Raw genomic sequence first — 13,590 nt, forward strand, 5'->3', positions numbered from 1 at the left:
ATATAATGAATGAATATAAAGTTGAATATAAAATGTTATATATAAAATGTTAAAAAATAAAATACTATATGTATATAGTATAGTATAGTATTGTATAATATAATACTATAATACTATACTATACTAAATAACAATATGTCCAGTCAACTATGTTACTAGTGTCAACCGTGTTATTTTCATTGTCACCTAAGTTACACTTAGATTTTTAGAGTTAAAATGGCCAATATTGATGTTTCTGACATTTTTAAGCATTCTACTTATTTCCGTAGGTTGGAGTTTACTATAGCATCTTTTTTAATGACCAAAAATAACTTTAATGGAGATTTATGATGAAAAACATCCTTGTCCATAAGGACAGTTATACATGCATTGCATGTTCATCTTTAAAAAAAGGTTGATTATGAATATCATTTTAAATAACAATTGTATGTGTGGCAGAAATAGACTCAAGAGCCTTCTAAATTGTATTTAATTTCAAGTGCAAGACTGAATTGAATGGTTTTTTATAACACCCTGTTTGTCCGTAACATAGTTGACAAACTCTGAAGTTAAAACTTATTTTTAATAAAAAAAAAATAAAAACGGTTAATGTTTAAGCTCTACAGATAACAGATATGTAACACTGAATTAATATACTATATTGAGACACTTAATGTTCCACTGAAAAAGGACAGTGCTCTTGTGCTTTTTTGCTGACATGAAATGTACCCTAAACTAGATGTACCGCATAGCGGTACAAAATATGACCGCCGCTCAGTCCTGTACATCCATTCCGCGAAAATAAATCACACTTCAATTTGTCTCCATATTTCACTCCATCCCCCACTCTTGAAACTTTTGTGTATGCTTGTTTGGCATGCCTGAGTGTGTGTGTGTGGCTGCACAGAAAGTAGCCTACTGGTGCTGAAAAGGTGAATAGATTGTAGAATAGCCAAAGAAGATGTAGCATAGTTATAAAACCTTTAAAATCTCTAAACAATCACAAGTAGGGCAGTTCATCACAGTTCATCCATTGCAACTGGATTGATGAAAGGTCACTTACACCTGTAGGCTACATTGTATTTGGGAAAAGCAAAAGGTATCAGCATAATGTTATTTATTTATTTATTTATTATGTATTTATAAACAAAAACATCTCTGTCAGTTCCATGCCGTTTTCAACAGCTATCAAAACAAAGGTCATTGTTGGATGGATGGATTTTTTGTGAATGTTTCTTCTTCTACATAAGATTTTAGTCATCTTTAGTTCATGTAATACTTTATTGTCAATGCACAAATTAAGTAACAGTAGTCTGAAACGTTATTGTTAATGCACAAATTAAGTAACAGTAGTCTGAAGCGAAATGCTGTTTTACATCTAACCAGTGGTGCAAATAACTGACATGTCCAAATGGGCCTTGATGAAATCATTAAGCTAGACTGTTCATACACATTTTAGCGGGCCAAAGTTGAAGAGCTTTTGTCCTTTATTGTTTTGTGCAAATATAGGCTGATTCATGTTCCCTTGCATTGTGTAACTGAGGTCCATGGCTAGTCTGGCTTTCATCAGACCAAGATCAATCTTTTAAGAAATCAAAAATAAATGGCGGGCAGATCAGGCTGGGTTCACCCAGCCTAGTCCATAGGCACCCGATATTGTTTAATTTTCAGATTGAGATATACTGCGCTCTGGCTATTCTAAATGCAAAAATGCATTAGGGAGTTATGACAAAACTGTAACTAACAAACTAGATCCTAATAGAAAGCTGTTAGCTTCCTAAGCTACAGGTAGGATTATAAGGTAGGCCTATTTACAACATAAATTGTCAATAGGCTATGCTGGCGACACAAATCAAATCTCCTTTGGAAACCAATGGCTTACGACTTACAGTATCAAGCGGACTTAAACTGCCATATTGTGGCGAAAAGTTGTAATAACATTCAGCAGCTCCATGAGTCAAGGAAAGTGTGAATGAAGTAGCCACTTCTAAATGGGACCCACTACACAGTAGCTAGTAGGTGTGTTGCTAAAAGCAGCCATAATGAAATGAAGGTGTCATTGTTTGGATACTTCACACACACGTGCTTTTTAATTTCACAGACTACAACTACCAAGCTGGAATCAAAGCACATCGATTCCCCTCTCACACCCTGCGCGCACTTAAAACAAAATAAACAGGCGTCTCAGTCTCCCGCATGTATAGGCAAAACTGTATCAGACCCGATTGTAACGTTGGTAAATCTTCCATTGCACAGAATGATTTTGTAGCACGTGCAATAAATGACAGTCGAAGATACAAACAGTGCTGCTATCAATTTGCTTGGTATAACGCATTTATAGTTTTCTACAAATGCAATCAATCAAATGGGCCTCCATCACTCAACCAAGCGCTAACGGTAACATTACCTAGGTCCTTATTGATATTACAAGATTAGCATTGCCTGCAGTAAAAACCAAGCATGTCGATAAACATCCTCAGATTTATTTCGGCTTCAAGAAGAAATGGGAATTACACTTCATGTGAACATCGTCCTGTCCTTATTAGATGTTAAAGCTGCGGTGAAATTACAGTCCTTGTAGGAAGTGTCCATTGTTTTCCCCAACCCACTTTTAACTTCCAACAAAATTAGATCTCACTGCAACGATCGCCATCTAGTGGACAAACGACTACTTATCGCCAATACTGAAAATGCAGCCATGATGATGATGATGAATATTTATTTTGGCTTTCTTTTTGATCCTACTGAATTTGTAATTATGTATCGGCCGTTCTAATACCCGATAGTATGTGGGTGCCTGTGTGTGTGCATGTTTATATGTGTGCACCGCCATTTACAGGCCAATGAGTGTACAGTCACTAAATGTACACATAACCTAATTTTTTAGACCCCCCATGGATGAAATTCTACGAAACTTGGCATACCCCAGAGAATGCCAGGTCAATCATACACATAAAATTTGGTGCAGTTCTGAACATCTTAACTGAAGATAGGGGCGATTAAAGCAGAATAATATTGCATTTTAATTTTTTTACGGGGGTGCAAATCACAAATGAGTGATTATGAGCCAGGTTGATGTGGGCCCTTGAGACCAACATACCATAAAGAGAACTGTGTCTGCCCACAGAGAACTGTGTCTGCCCTACCCTCCTTTTGGGGTCCAGTCCAGCGGGGGCTGCAGATCAAAGCGAAAAATGGCGGTTCCATGCTATCCATGTGGGGGTACATGCCCACCAAGTTTTTTGTGTACCCGGTCTTTCAGTGTCGGGAATCCTTGTTGGTGTGCGTCACTAAATGTACACATAAGTTATTTTATTGTAGGACCCCCATTGACCGAAAGTACACAAAACTTGGCATGCATTCGGAGGGTGTCATAATGATCCTACACTTTTAATTTTGTGCAGTTTTGACCTTGTCAGCCAGAGATATTGTGATGAAAACACCTAATTTTTTGCTTTTTAATTTTTAACTAGGTGGCGCTATACATGAAATAAGTGGTAATGGGATGGGTTGACATGCCCCCTTAAGACCAACATACAAAAAAAAGGTGGACCTCCTAGGCCCTACGGTTCTCGAGATATTCACAGAAAACTGTCTCCAGCCACCTACAGGCCAGTTGGTGTATAATAACATAAATTAATTTATTGTGTGGCCCCCCATGAACGGAATTCCATAAAACTTGGCGTGCATACAGAGGGTGTCATAATGATCCTACACTTCCAATTTCGTGCAGTTTTGACTATGTTAGGTCACAGATACCTTCAATTACACCACCTCATTTTTACTTTTTTGTGTTTAACTAGGTGCCGCTATACATGAAATGAGTGGTTATGGAATGGGTTGACATGGCCTTGAGATCAACATACAAAAAAAAAAAATGGTCCTCCTAAACCCTACGGTTTCGAGATATTCACAGAAAACTGTGTCTTCCCTACCCTCCTTTCGGGGGTCCAATTCAGCCGGGGGGGCTACAGATCAAAACGAAAAACGATGGTTCCATGCTATCCATGTGGGGTTACATGTCCACCAAGTTTCGTGTACCCGGTCTTTCAGTGTCGGGAATCATTGCGGAAATTTGGGCATCGCTTAAAAAAGAAAAAAAAAAAAAAATCAAATCTGACTAAACCTATATGACGCCCGCTTCGCTGCTTGCGGCCGGTCATAATTAGAGAATGACCCAAATACCTTATCTTCATTTTGCGACCTTAGTCATCTAATTCTAAAATTACCATTTGACTTTATTCAACCAACTTTTCAGAGTCGGCATGCACTCCCTTTAGTTCCCGGAGGAGAGTGAGTGGAGCTTAAATGGCTTTGACCAGAGCAGAGTGCCCTTTTCATGGACTACCGTAAAGGCTGCACTTATCCCATAGTTTATTCAGTATCCCTCTGTTTTATACCTCTTTTCTCTGTGACCTTCTCATTCTCTCTCTCTCTCTCTCTCTCTCTCTCTCTCCCCTTTTTCCCCTTTTTCCTTTGGTCTCCATATGTCCCTGCAGGATGAGCAAGTGGCAGATTTACTTCCACGCTCCACGTTTGTCTCCGAGGGCTGAATATGCCTCGTCTTCATACTCTCGTCTGTGTTGCCTTGTGGCTCTCTGTGGCTCTCAGACGCCACATTCACTGAACACAGACTCAGACTCACAGACTATTATACTGTACACAGCATACAGACTATTATACTGGACCTGGTCTTGAGTGCAAGACAAATCCAATGGAGCAGAATGGAACACAGCAGTTGCACTGTATCATCAAAATGAGAATGGAGCCTCTATTGTCAAGTGAAATAACTGGAGTGTGTTGCTTTAATGAGTTTGCCTCTCCTTGAATAGCTTCTTCATCTTTCTGTCTCTTTCTCTCTCTCTCTCTCTCTCTCTCTCTCAGGTGGTGTCCAAGGGGCTCTACCTCGGCGAGCGGGCCTACCTTCGCAGCAGCTGGAACATCCTGGACGGTTTCCTGGTCTTCGTGTCGCTCGTGGACATTGTTGTCTCCATGGCGGGCGGCGCCAAGATCCTAGGCGTCCTGCGTGTGCTCCGGCTGCTCAGGACATTGCGCCCCCTCAGGTGAGGTGGACTCATGCCAATTTGTGTTATTATTATTATTATTATTATTATTATTATTTATTTGATTTTTTTTACTCAAGTTCACCGAATCCAGAAAAAACAGCACTTGTTTCTGGTTCTCATTTTCAGCCCCCCCATATTAAGATTAAGATTAAGCCTTGGCACACTGGTGCAGGACAGAGTTTGTTGATGCTAGGCACATTTTTATTGATATACTGCTGTGTGTGTTTTTCTGATATGAATTGGCAAAACAAGCTGAATGCTCTTGGGTAGCTAAGCACAGACATAATAATCCAACATCATTGATTTAGCTTGTCACTGTGCCTTGCAGCAACGCCAAAGATAATATTCACAGCTAAATGGAGTATGAAATGCTAAGAAACTTTCAGTGTTTTATTGACTGACTGATCAATTCCAGTCTTCCATCTTCCCTTCCTTCCTTCCTTCCTTCCTTCCTCTCTTCCTTCCTTCCTCTCTTCCTTTTCCCTCCCTCCCTCCCTGTCCTTCCTCCCTTTTCTCCCTTTCCTTCCTTCCTTCCTCTCTTCCTTTTCCCTCCCTCCCTCCCTGTACTTCCTCCCTTTTCTCCCTTTCCTTCCTTGCTTCCTTCCTTCATGTGTTCTTCCACACGTGGCAGGGTGATCAGTCGAGCTCCAGGACTTAAGTTGGTGGTGGAGACCCTCATCACCTCGCTCAAGCCCATCGGCAACATCGTGCTCATCTGCTGTGCCTTCTTCATCATCTTCGGCATCCTCGGGGTCCAGGTACCACTTTCATGTTCTTTTTCATTTCATTTAGGAATGAGTGCAATATTGTAGTTGTTGTTGTAGGGGTGGGGGAGGTGGTGTGTGTGTGTGTGTGTGTGTGTGTGTGTGTGTGTGTGAGTGAGTGAGTTGAGAGATTAAGGTAGATTAAAATGTTATGGGCATGTAATCTATGTGGTTGTCTGTGTGCAGTTTTGATGCACAGATCCATACTGTACATGCAGATGTATGCATTTCTATCTAGACGACGTTAGAGTGTGAAATGATTCTAAGGCATCCACCCTCCTTCTCTGTGCTGCAAACCTGCGTCTTGACAAGCTCTGAAATCTCCAATCTAATCTGATTTATTCCACTATCTATCTCCTGAGAGGCACTGTTTTGTTTTGTGTTTTTTTTTTACGGTTATAATGCAGAGAAGCGAGGATTATGATGAGTCGTCATGCAGGAGTTTAGAGCCTCAGGAGTTTATTTCCTCCACTTACTCAAAAAGCTCCGTTATGAGTTTTGAGTTTTACTGGATAAGGAGAAGCACTTAAAAGATGTCTTAATGTTTGGTAGTTATTTATTTATTTATTTGTTTGTGTGTTTACTTCTCTGGTCTTCTGCAGCTTTTTAAAGGAAAGTTCTACTACTGTGTGGGCTTGGACGTGAAGAACATCACCAATAAATCCGACTGCCTGTCTGCCAATTACAGATGGGTTCACCACAAGTACAATTTTGATAATCTTGGACAGGTACGACTATTTTTGTAATTATTATTTGACAGCAAGTACATGATTTTACCAGTGACTGTACAGTACTGTGCTTTACAGTAGGTATATGTGGCAGAAGACTTTTGGTGTTTCCTTTGCAGTAGTGGGATTTTGGCTGTGGGACAGATATGCATTAGTAGCTAGTGTTAGAGGAGTGATGTGGTGAGCTGTAGCTGAATTGTCTCTCCTCCATGTTTGGTACCGCAGGCTTTGATGTCCCTGTTTGTGCTGGCCTCCAAGGATGGCTGGGTCAACATCATGTATCACGGCCTGGATGCTGTTGGCATAGATCAGCAGGTACACACACACACACACACACACACACACACACACACACACACACACACGCCTAAAGCATTGACACACAGAGACACCCTCACACGCATAACACACATTGAAGCTTTCCACTGGCTAACTACACAGGAAATATGATGTCTTCCTCTCATCCTTACCTTAATTATATCCCTAATGTAACAATGATTCTCTTCTCTCTTTTTGCTCTCTCTTTCTCCTCTTCCTCCCTGATCTGTCCATCCATCCACCCATCCCTCCATCCGTCCCTCTCTCTCTCTCTCTCTCCCTGCGCTGCGTTCCCCAGCCCATCATGAACTACAGCCCGTGGATGCTGCTGTACTTCATCTCGTTCCTGCTCATCGTCAGCTTCTTCGTGCTCAACATGTTCGTGGGCGTGGTGGTGGAGAACTTCCACAAGTGCCGCCAGCACCAGGAGGTGGAGGAGGCCAAGAGGAGGGAGGAGAAGAGGCTCCGCCGCATGGAGAGGAAGAGACGGAGTAAGGGAGGAGGAGGAGGAGAGAGAAAGTGTGTGTGTGTGTGTGTGTGTGTGGGGTTGAAAAAAATGATGTCTGGCGTTTCCAACAGCCCAAGATTATGTCTTAAAATGCCTTGTCTTGTCCACACACCAAAGATATTTTGTTTACGGTCACTGAAGTGTAAATAAACTGAAAGTGTGTGTGTGTGTGTGTGTGTGTCTGGGGGAGGGGAGGGAGGGAGGGGGGGTTGTGTTTATGACCAATTAAAAAAGGGAGAGGAACAGCGAGGGGTGGAAGGAAGAGAGTGGGGGAAGGAGAGAGTGGGAGGAGGAGAGAGTGGGGGAAGGAGAGAGTGGGGAAGGAGAGTGGGAGGAGGAGAGAGTGGGGGAAGGAGAGAGTGGGAGGAGGAGAGAGTGGCATTTATTACCAATTAAAGGAGGGAGGAGAGGGGAACAGAGAGAGGGGTTAGAGGAGGAGGAGAATAGAAGGAGGGATAGTGAGATACATAAGAGGAGGAAGAGGTGAGGATGAAGAGGAGAGATAGTGAGATACATAAGAGGAGTAAGAGGTGAGGATGAAGAGGAGAGATAGTGAGATACATAAGAGGAGTAAGAGGTGAGGATGAAGAGGAGAGATAGTGAGATACATAAGAGGAGTAAGAGGTGAGGATGAAGAGGAGAGATTGTTGGTGAAGGATACTTTCAAGTTTTCAACTTTTCTCTTCCAAGTTTTGTTTATTAGCAGTAGAAAGGAGTAAGAGATATAGAGAGATACAGAGAAGGAAGGAGGGAGAGTATAACTAAGTAAGTAAACTGTAAACTGGGGTATTTAGAACACAGAGATGGGTGATTGAATGTAAATAAACAAGGTGCAAAAGCTAGACAAAAAAGACCAAATCTGCCTGGGAATGGAGATTAAAAATGACAATAGGAAGGAGAATGACACAGAACCATATGGCTTGTACTTACGTGCAGCTGGAGTTCCACACTCTATCATCAGCAGAGACTTCTCTAATTTTAGCTCATCACAGACTCCACTCAGTGGCATGAAATAAGTGAATGTGGGCCACTCCTCTAATGAGCATGTGCGTCCAGCAGCCTGGATCCCAGATATATGGTCATCTGCATGCGTCCATGACTAAGAGTGGGATTGGGAACAGGTTGGGTTCTAGCAGGTTAACTATGCAAGACGAATATCACAGGTTGTGTGGTGCCGTAAGTAGGTCAGCAAATCGGTCCTCCTCTGAGCTACCTTAATGCTTTAATATATGAATAAAGCCATTAGTTATTTTAGTGCGTTTAGGCCCATTTGTCTCGCTGCTAAAAGAGGGACAGATTAATCTGTGTCTCTCCCTCCTCGTGTCTCACTTATCTCTCTGTGTCATTTTCCTATCCTCTACCCTACCCATCCTTCATCCCCCTCTCCACATCTCCTCCTCCTCCCTTTCTGGCTTCCCCTTATGGCACTTCTTCAATCTTGCTGCCATATTGTTCTTCTTCGCCCCGAGAGCCTCCTCCCCATCTTGCATCATTTCCTTTTCCCCCTCCCTCCCTCTCTCTCTCCCTCGCTCTCTCCCTCCCTCCCTCTCTCCCTCCCTCGCTCTCTTCTTTCTCTTCCTCCTCTCCCCCTGTTCCTCCTGTTCACCACATCACTGGGCATACTTGATATACTGTACACATCCAGTACAAAGACGGGACACTGTGATCCAAGTGATATTGTAAGGCACAGGACAACATATTCAAGTCCTTACAGGCAGGCTACACCTAACACCAGGCATGCGACTGAAGTGTTCCGTTCACGGAACGTCTGCTGCAACAATTAGCTTCCAATCAATGGAACTGGCTGGACCAGACGAGATAGCGGCGCGTACTAGTCAAACTCATTTTATGCTCCACAAATGGAGCGCTTCAGCTGTGGACCCAGTGTAGCGCTAGCCTTATGCTAATACTTTTGGACCCCACACCAAGGCCTGGTCTGTCTATCTCACATTACATGGGTATCTCGTAGAGAGAGATAAACAGACAATTTACAGCAAAGTGAAGAGGAACCCTTTTTTCCCTGTTCTTTTTTTGTCTCCCATTAATCTGGTTCTGTCTGACTGCTCCCCAGCAGGAGATGGCTTCCAGCACTCAGCACACAACAGTGAAGACAGAACCAGAGATTTGTCACGTCCAACCCTAAATGACGCCGATTCGAGGAAGCATTTCCTCAGGCCTAGTTCAGCTCAGTTCAGCCTGGGTTGCCAGATATGGGGAAATACAAATCCCTCCCCTAGCCCTGCCATGTTTATGATAGGAGATGCTTTGAGAATCAGATTTGCTGCCCACTTTGATTTTAGACTAAATGCAAAGCATATGCAGCACCGCTGCCTCCACCACCTCAGCACTGCTGGCTCTTAAACTCACTCTACATTACATATGCATACATTTACATTTTGCCTTTGAAGTGCAAATGTGCCAGCGTGCCCGTTTACATGTCTTTTAAACGCCACTTGCAAACATGAACTAGTCAGTCTACATTTAATCACCCGCTCGATTGCAACTTGCTTTTCTTTTTTTTCACTCCATCCACTCTCCCTCTCTCCTTCCTCTGTCCTTTCTGTTGCACGTTTTTTGTTCTATGATCTACTTACTGTGTCTCTCCCTCTGTAAGTGCTCTCTGACCCTCTGTAAGTGCTCTCTGACCCTCTGTAAGTGCTCTCTGACCCTCTGTAAGTGCTCTCTGACCCTCTGTAAGTGGTCCCTGCCTCTCTCTGAGTGGTCTCTCTCTCTGTCCCTCTCTGAGTGGTCTCTCTGTCCCTCTGTAAGTGCTCTCTGTCCCTCTGTAAGTGGTCTCTGTCCCTCTCTGAGTGCTCTCTGAATGCTCTCTGTCCCTCTGTAAGTGGTCTCTGTCCCTCTCTGAGTGGTCTCTCTGTCCCTCTGTAAGTGGTCTCTGTCCCTCTCTGAGTGGTCTCTCTGTCCCACTGTAAGGCCTCTGTCCCTCTGTAAGTGGTCTCTGTCCCGCTCTGAGTGCTCTCTGTCCCTCTGTAAGTGGTCTCTGTCCCTCTCTGAGTGGTCTCTCTGTCCCTCTGTAAGTGTCCCTCTGTAAGTGGTCTCTGTCCCTCTCTGAGTGGTCTCTCTGTCCCTCTGTAAGTGGTCTCTGTCCCTCTGTAACCTTCTCTCTCTCCGTCCCTCTGCCCCCCCCCACAACCCCGTCCAGAGGCTCAGAAGCTGCCCTACTACGCCAGCTACGGTCACATTCGCCTGATGATCCACACCTTCTGCACCAGCCACCACCTAGACCTCTTCATCACACTCATCATCTGCATCAACGTGGTCACCATGTCCCTGGAACACTACAGCCAGCCACAGGTGACTGCTCGCGCCTCACTGACTACAGCTCCCACAATGCACCACTGCTCAGCACCATTACCACAGTGTCTGTCATCAGTGACAGGGTTAGAGTGGATCCCTGCAAATGTCAAGTGGTTGTTATCAGAAAATAAAGATGGCAGCTGAGCATGGATAGTGCAGAGTCGTGATGGGGCCTGTCTGAAGGCATACGGTGAGGGATGAAGACGTTTAATCAAAATAAATGAGGAACTGCAAGGACATTTTTACTTTGATGGCTGGCTCTGAATTTAATTTAGTCAGTCACTAAAAATTCCCTATACATAAAAACACAGTGGGATGAAGCTTCGCTATTGTATACATGAATAATTAAATGTAAAAAAAAACAATCAAGGGCTGTTCTCTGAGCTGAAAATCCTGCACATTGTAATCGCTGATAAATGTGGGATTTGTTCAACTACATTTATGCATGAGTGAGTGAGTCACTAAATGTAATGGTAATATGGAAATACCAGTATGTGATCTATTGTCTGAGCTATATTTTAACACTTCAGTGGTTTGTTCCATTAGATACTCAGTGAAAACAGTCTTGGTTGATGTTTAGCTAGACGTGTGTGTGTGTGTGTGTGTGTGTGTGTGTGTGTGTGTGTGTGTGTGTGTGTGTGTGATGGTACTAAATCCAGTAATAGAGAGACACAAAAACAATAGAACACAGAACTGTACATTTATTCGCGCACACTGTCCTGTACACAAACATAAACACACACAACACACACACACACACACACACACAGACACACACACACACACACAGACAGCCATCAGCACAGTACATTAATTGCCTATTAATGAACCCAGTCACAGTCAGTGGTGGTAACTAGCTTGACCACTCCGTGCAGCAGAATGGCTGGTCTCATTAGAGACCAAGGGTGCTGTACAGACCTGGAGTCTGGAGGCTGTTGAATCTGTGCTGTCTATTGTGAGTGAATCATTAGGCTAATGTTCAGAAATATTCACAAAGCACAGCTTGCAGTTGCACTGAGCCAATAGGTATGACTATGTACTCTTCTGCTCAATGTTTCTCTCTCTCTTCCTCTCTCTTGCTCTCTCTCTCTTTCTCTCTCTCTCTGTCCCTCTCTCTCTCACTCACTCAATCCATTGTGGGTTTTTTCAGTCTCGAGACGACCCTGAAGTACTGCAATTACTTCTTCAGCACCACCTTCGTGATCGAGACGGTGCTCAAGCTGGTGGCCTTTGGGGTCCGCCGCTTCTTCAAGGACAGGTAACGGGCCCAGCACCAGGCCATTCAGCGCCACCCTCGACTCGTCCCGCCACCATGCCACGCCACGCCATCGCTAATTAGATGAACGGATTAATTATTATCCCACCTCTCACCCCCTCAGAGCACGTTGAGTCACACTTTCCTGTGTGTTTGTGTGTGTGTGTGTGTGTGTGTGTGTGTGTGTGTGTGTGTGTGTGTGTGTGTGTGTGTAAGAGAGAGTGTATCTGTGTGTGTGTGTGTGTGTGTGTGTGTGTGTGTGTGTGTGTGAGAGAGTTTGTGTGTGTGTGTAGAGAGAGTGTGTGTGTGTGTGTGTGTGTGTGAGAGTTTGTGTGTGTGTGTGTGTGTGTGTGTGTGTGTGTGTGTGTGTGAAGAGTGTGTGTGTGTGTGTGTTCTTCTGCTCTCCTCAATCTGATGAGCAGAGCCATTTGGCAAAAAACAGAGGTTATAATTATACCGATTGCATACTTAATACTCATTAATGTGCACGGAATCACCTCACTCTGTGCCTCCGTAATGGAGCGAACGCAGTTATGGCTTTTCAAAACCAAATGATTTCTAATTACAGACATCCGCTGTGAAGTGTTGGCTCTAATATTCCAAAAGTCCAATCATATAGGCTAATTTGTGTGTTGTTCCAAAGCACTGAGAGGAATATATGCAATATTTATCAAAGGCGATATTTTTATTTTTTTTTTCCCTTTTCGTGTGCACGAAATTGCACCTGGCACTGAACTCACAGAGAGACTAAATCTCCACAGCCGTTCAGAATTGTTTGCGGCATAAAGAGCCGCGTTGAGTGGAATGATTCCACTCCCTGGTCTTGTTTCTTCTATTCCTGCTAGTTGACATGTGAATTGAGATGTGGGCTGCTGAGGCTAAACCGCCCTGACTAGCGCTCCATACTAAAGCACAGGCTGCTGGGTTTTGTAGTTTTATCTCCAATTTTGCGGTTGTAGTCATTGTCTACATGTAATGCTTTGATGTTTGTTTTGGAGCGGTGACCCATTGCAGCATGTGTATATCAGATAACACAACGCTGATAACACAACGCTGTCCGATTTGAAATTCTCTGTACAATACTTAAGGGATAATGTATAGAATGCTGGTCAAATAAGTCCCTTCAGGGCAAAACACAACCGGTTCGCCCTGTCGGGACTTATTTTCCCAATAATGACTGGCGTTCTATACATTATCCCGCTTATTACACGGCTACTTGCCAAAACGAAACAATAAACTCCCCACGATATGACTCTTACATAGCCTACATAGCCTAGGCTATAGCCTATTTGTTACCGTTCATCATGATGCTTGCTGAGAAACAAATAGTTTGCAACAACACACGCTGAACTTGAATCAGACATTCTTTAGAACACAGCTGATCAACTGTCTGCTTTTCACTTTTGAAGGAAGTTCCAGTAGTTGCGGATTGATACAGTATGAAAGACCTGAATTAGAAGCACAAACTCTGTTGCCATTGACAGCGGTCATTATTTTTTTCAGAGGTCTTTTAGTCGAAAATAATGACCGCTAGAACTTTGGGAAATCCCATTCAAGTCATGAGTGTTCTACTTGCATTGTGAAGAGGCATGTAATAAAGCTCCTTAACGCCTCGGTGCGTTCTGATATAAAGAGCTGTCAGAGCTGGAAAGGGAGA

At 43.4% G+C, this 13,590-nt stretch overlaps 1 protein-coding gene across 1 annotated transcript in view; it reads left to right on the forward strand.

Moving 5' to 3' along the window:
• The window catches only part of LOC125298338 (voltage-dependent T-type calcium channel subunit alpha-1I-like), a 75,579-nt gene that overhangs the window by 42,730 nt on the left and 19,259 nt on the right, over nt 1-13,590 (forward strand). The window contains exons 17-23 of the mRNA XM_048249041.1: nt 4,864-5,042; nt 5,677-5,803; nt 6,412-6,537; nt 6,763-6,852; nt 7,154-7,346; nt 10,524-10,761; nt 11,829-11,936. Of these exons, the coding sequence (XP_048104998.1) occupies nt 4,864-5,042; nt 5,677-5,803; nt 6,412-6,537; nt 6,763-6,852; nt 7,154-7,346; nt 10,524-10,761; nt 11,829-11,936 (1,061 nt within the window). The remainder of the gene's footprint in view (nt 1-4,863; nt 5,043-5,676; nt 5,804-6,411; nt 6,538-6,762; nt 6,853-7,153; nt 7,347-10,523; nt 10,762-11,828; nt 11,937-13,590) is intronic.

Source organism: Alosa alosa, chromosome 7, assembly GCF_017589495.1.
Source record: "Alosa alosa isolate M-15738 ecotype Scorff River chromosome 7, AALO_Geno_1.1, whole genome shotgun sequence".
Classification (NCBI taxonomy): domain Eukaryota; kingdom Metazoa; phylum Chordata; class Actinopteri; order Clupeiformes; family Clupeidae; genus Alosa; species Alosa alosa.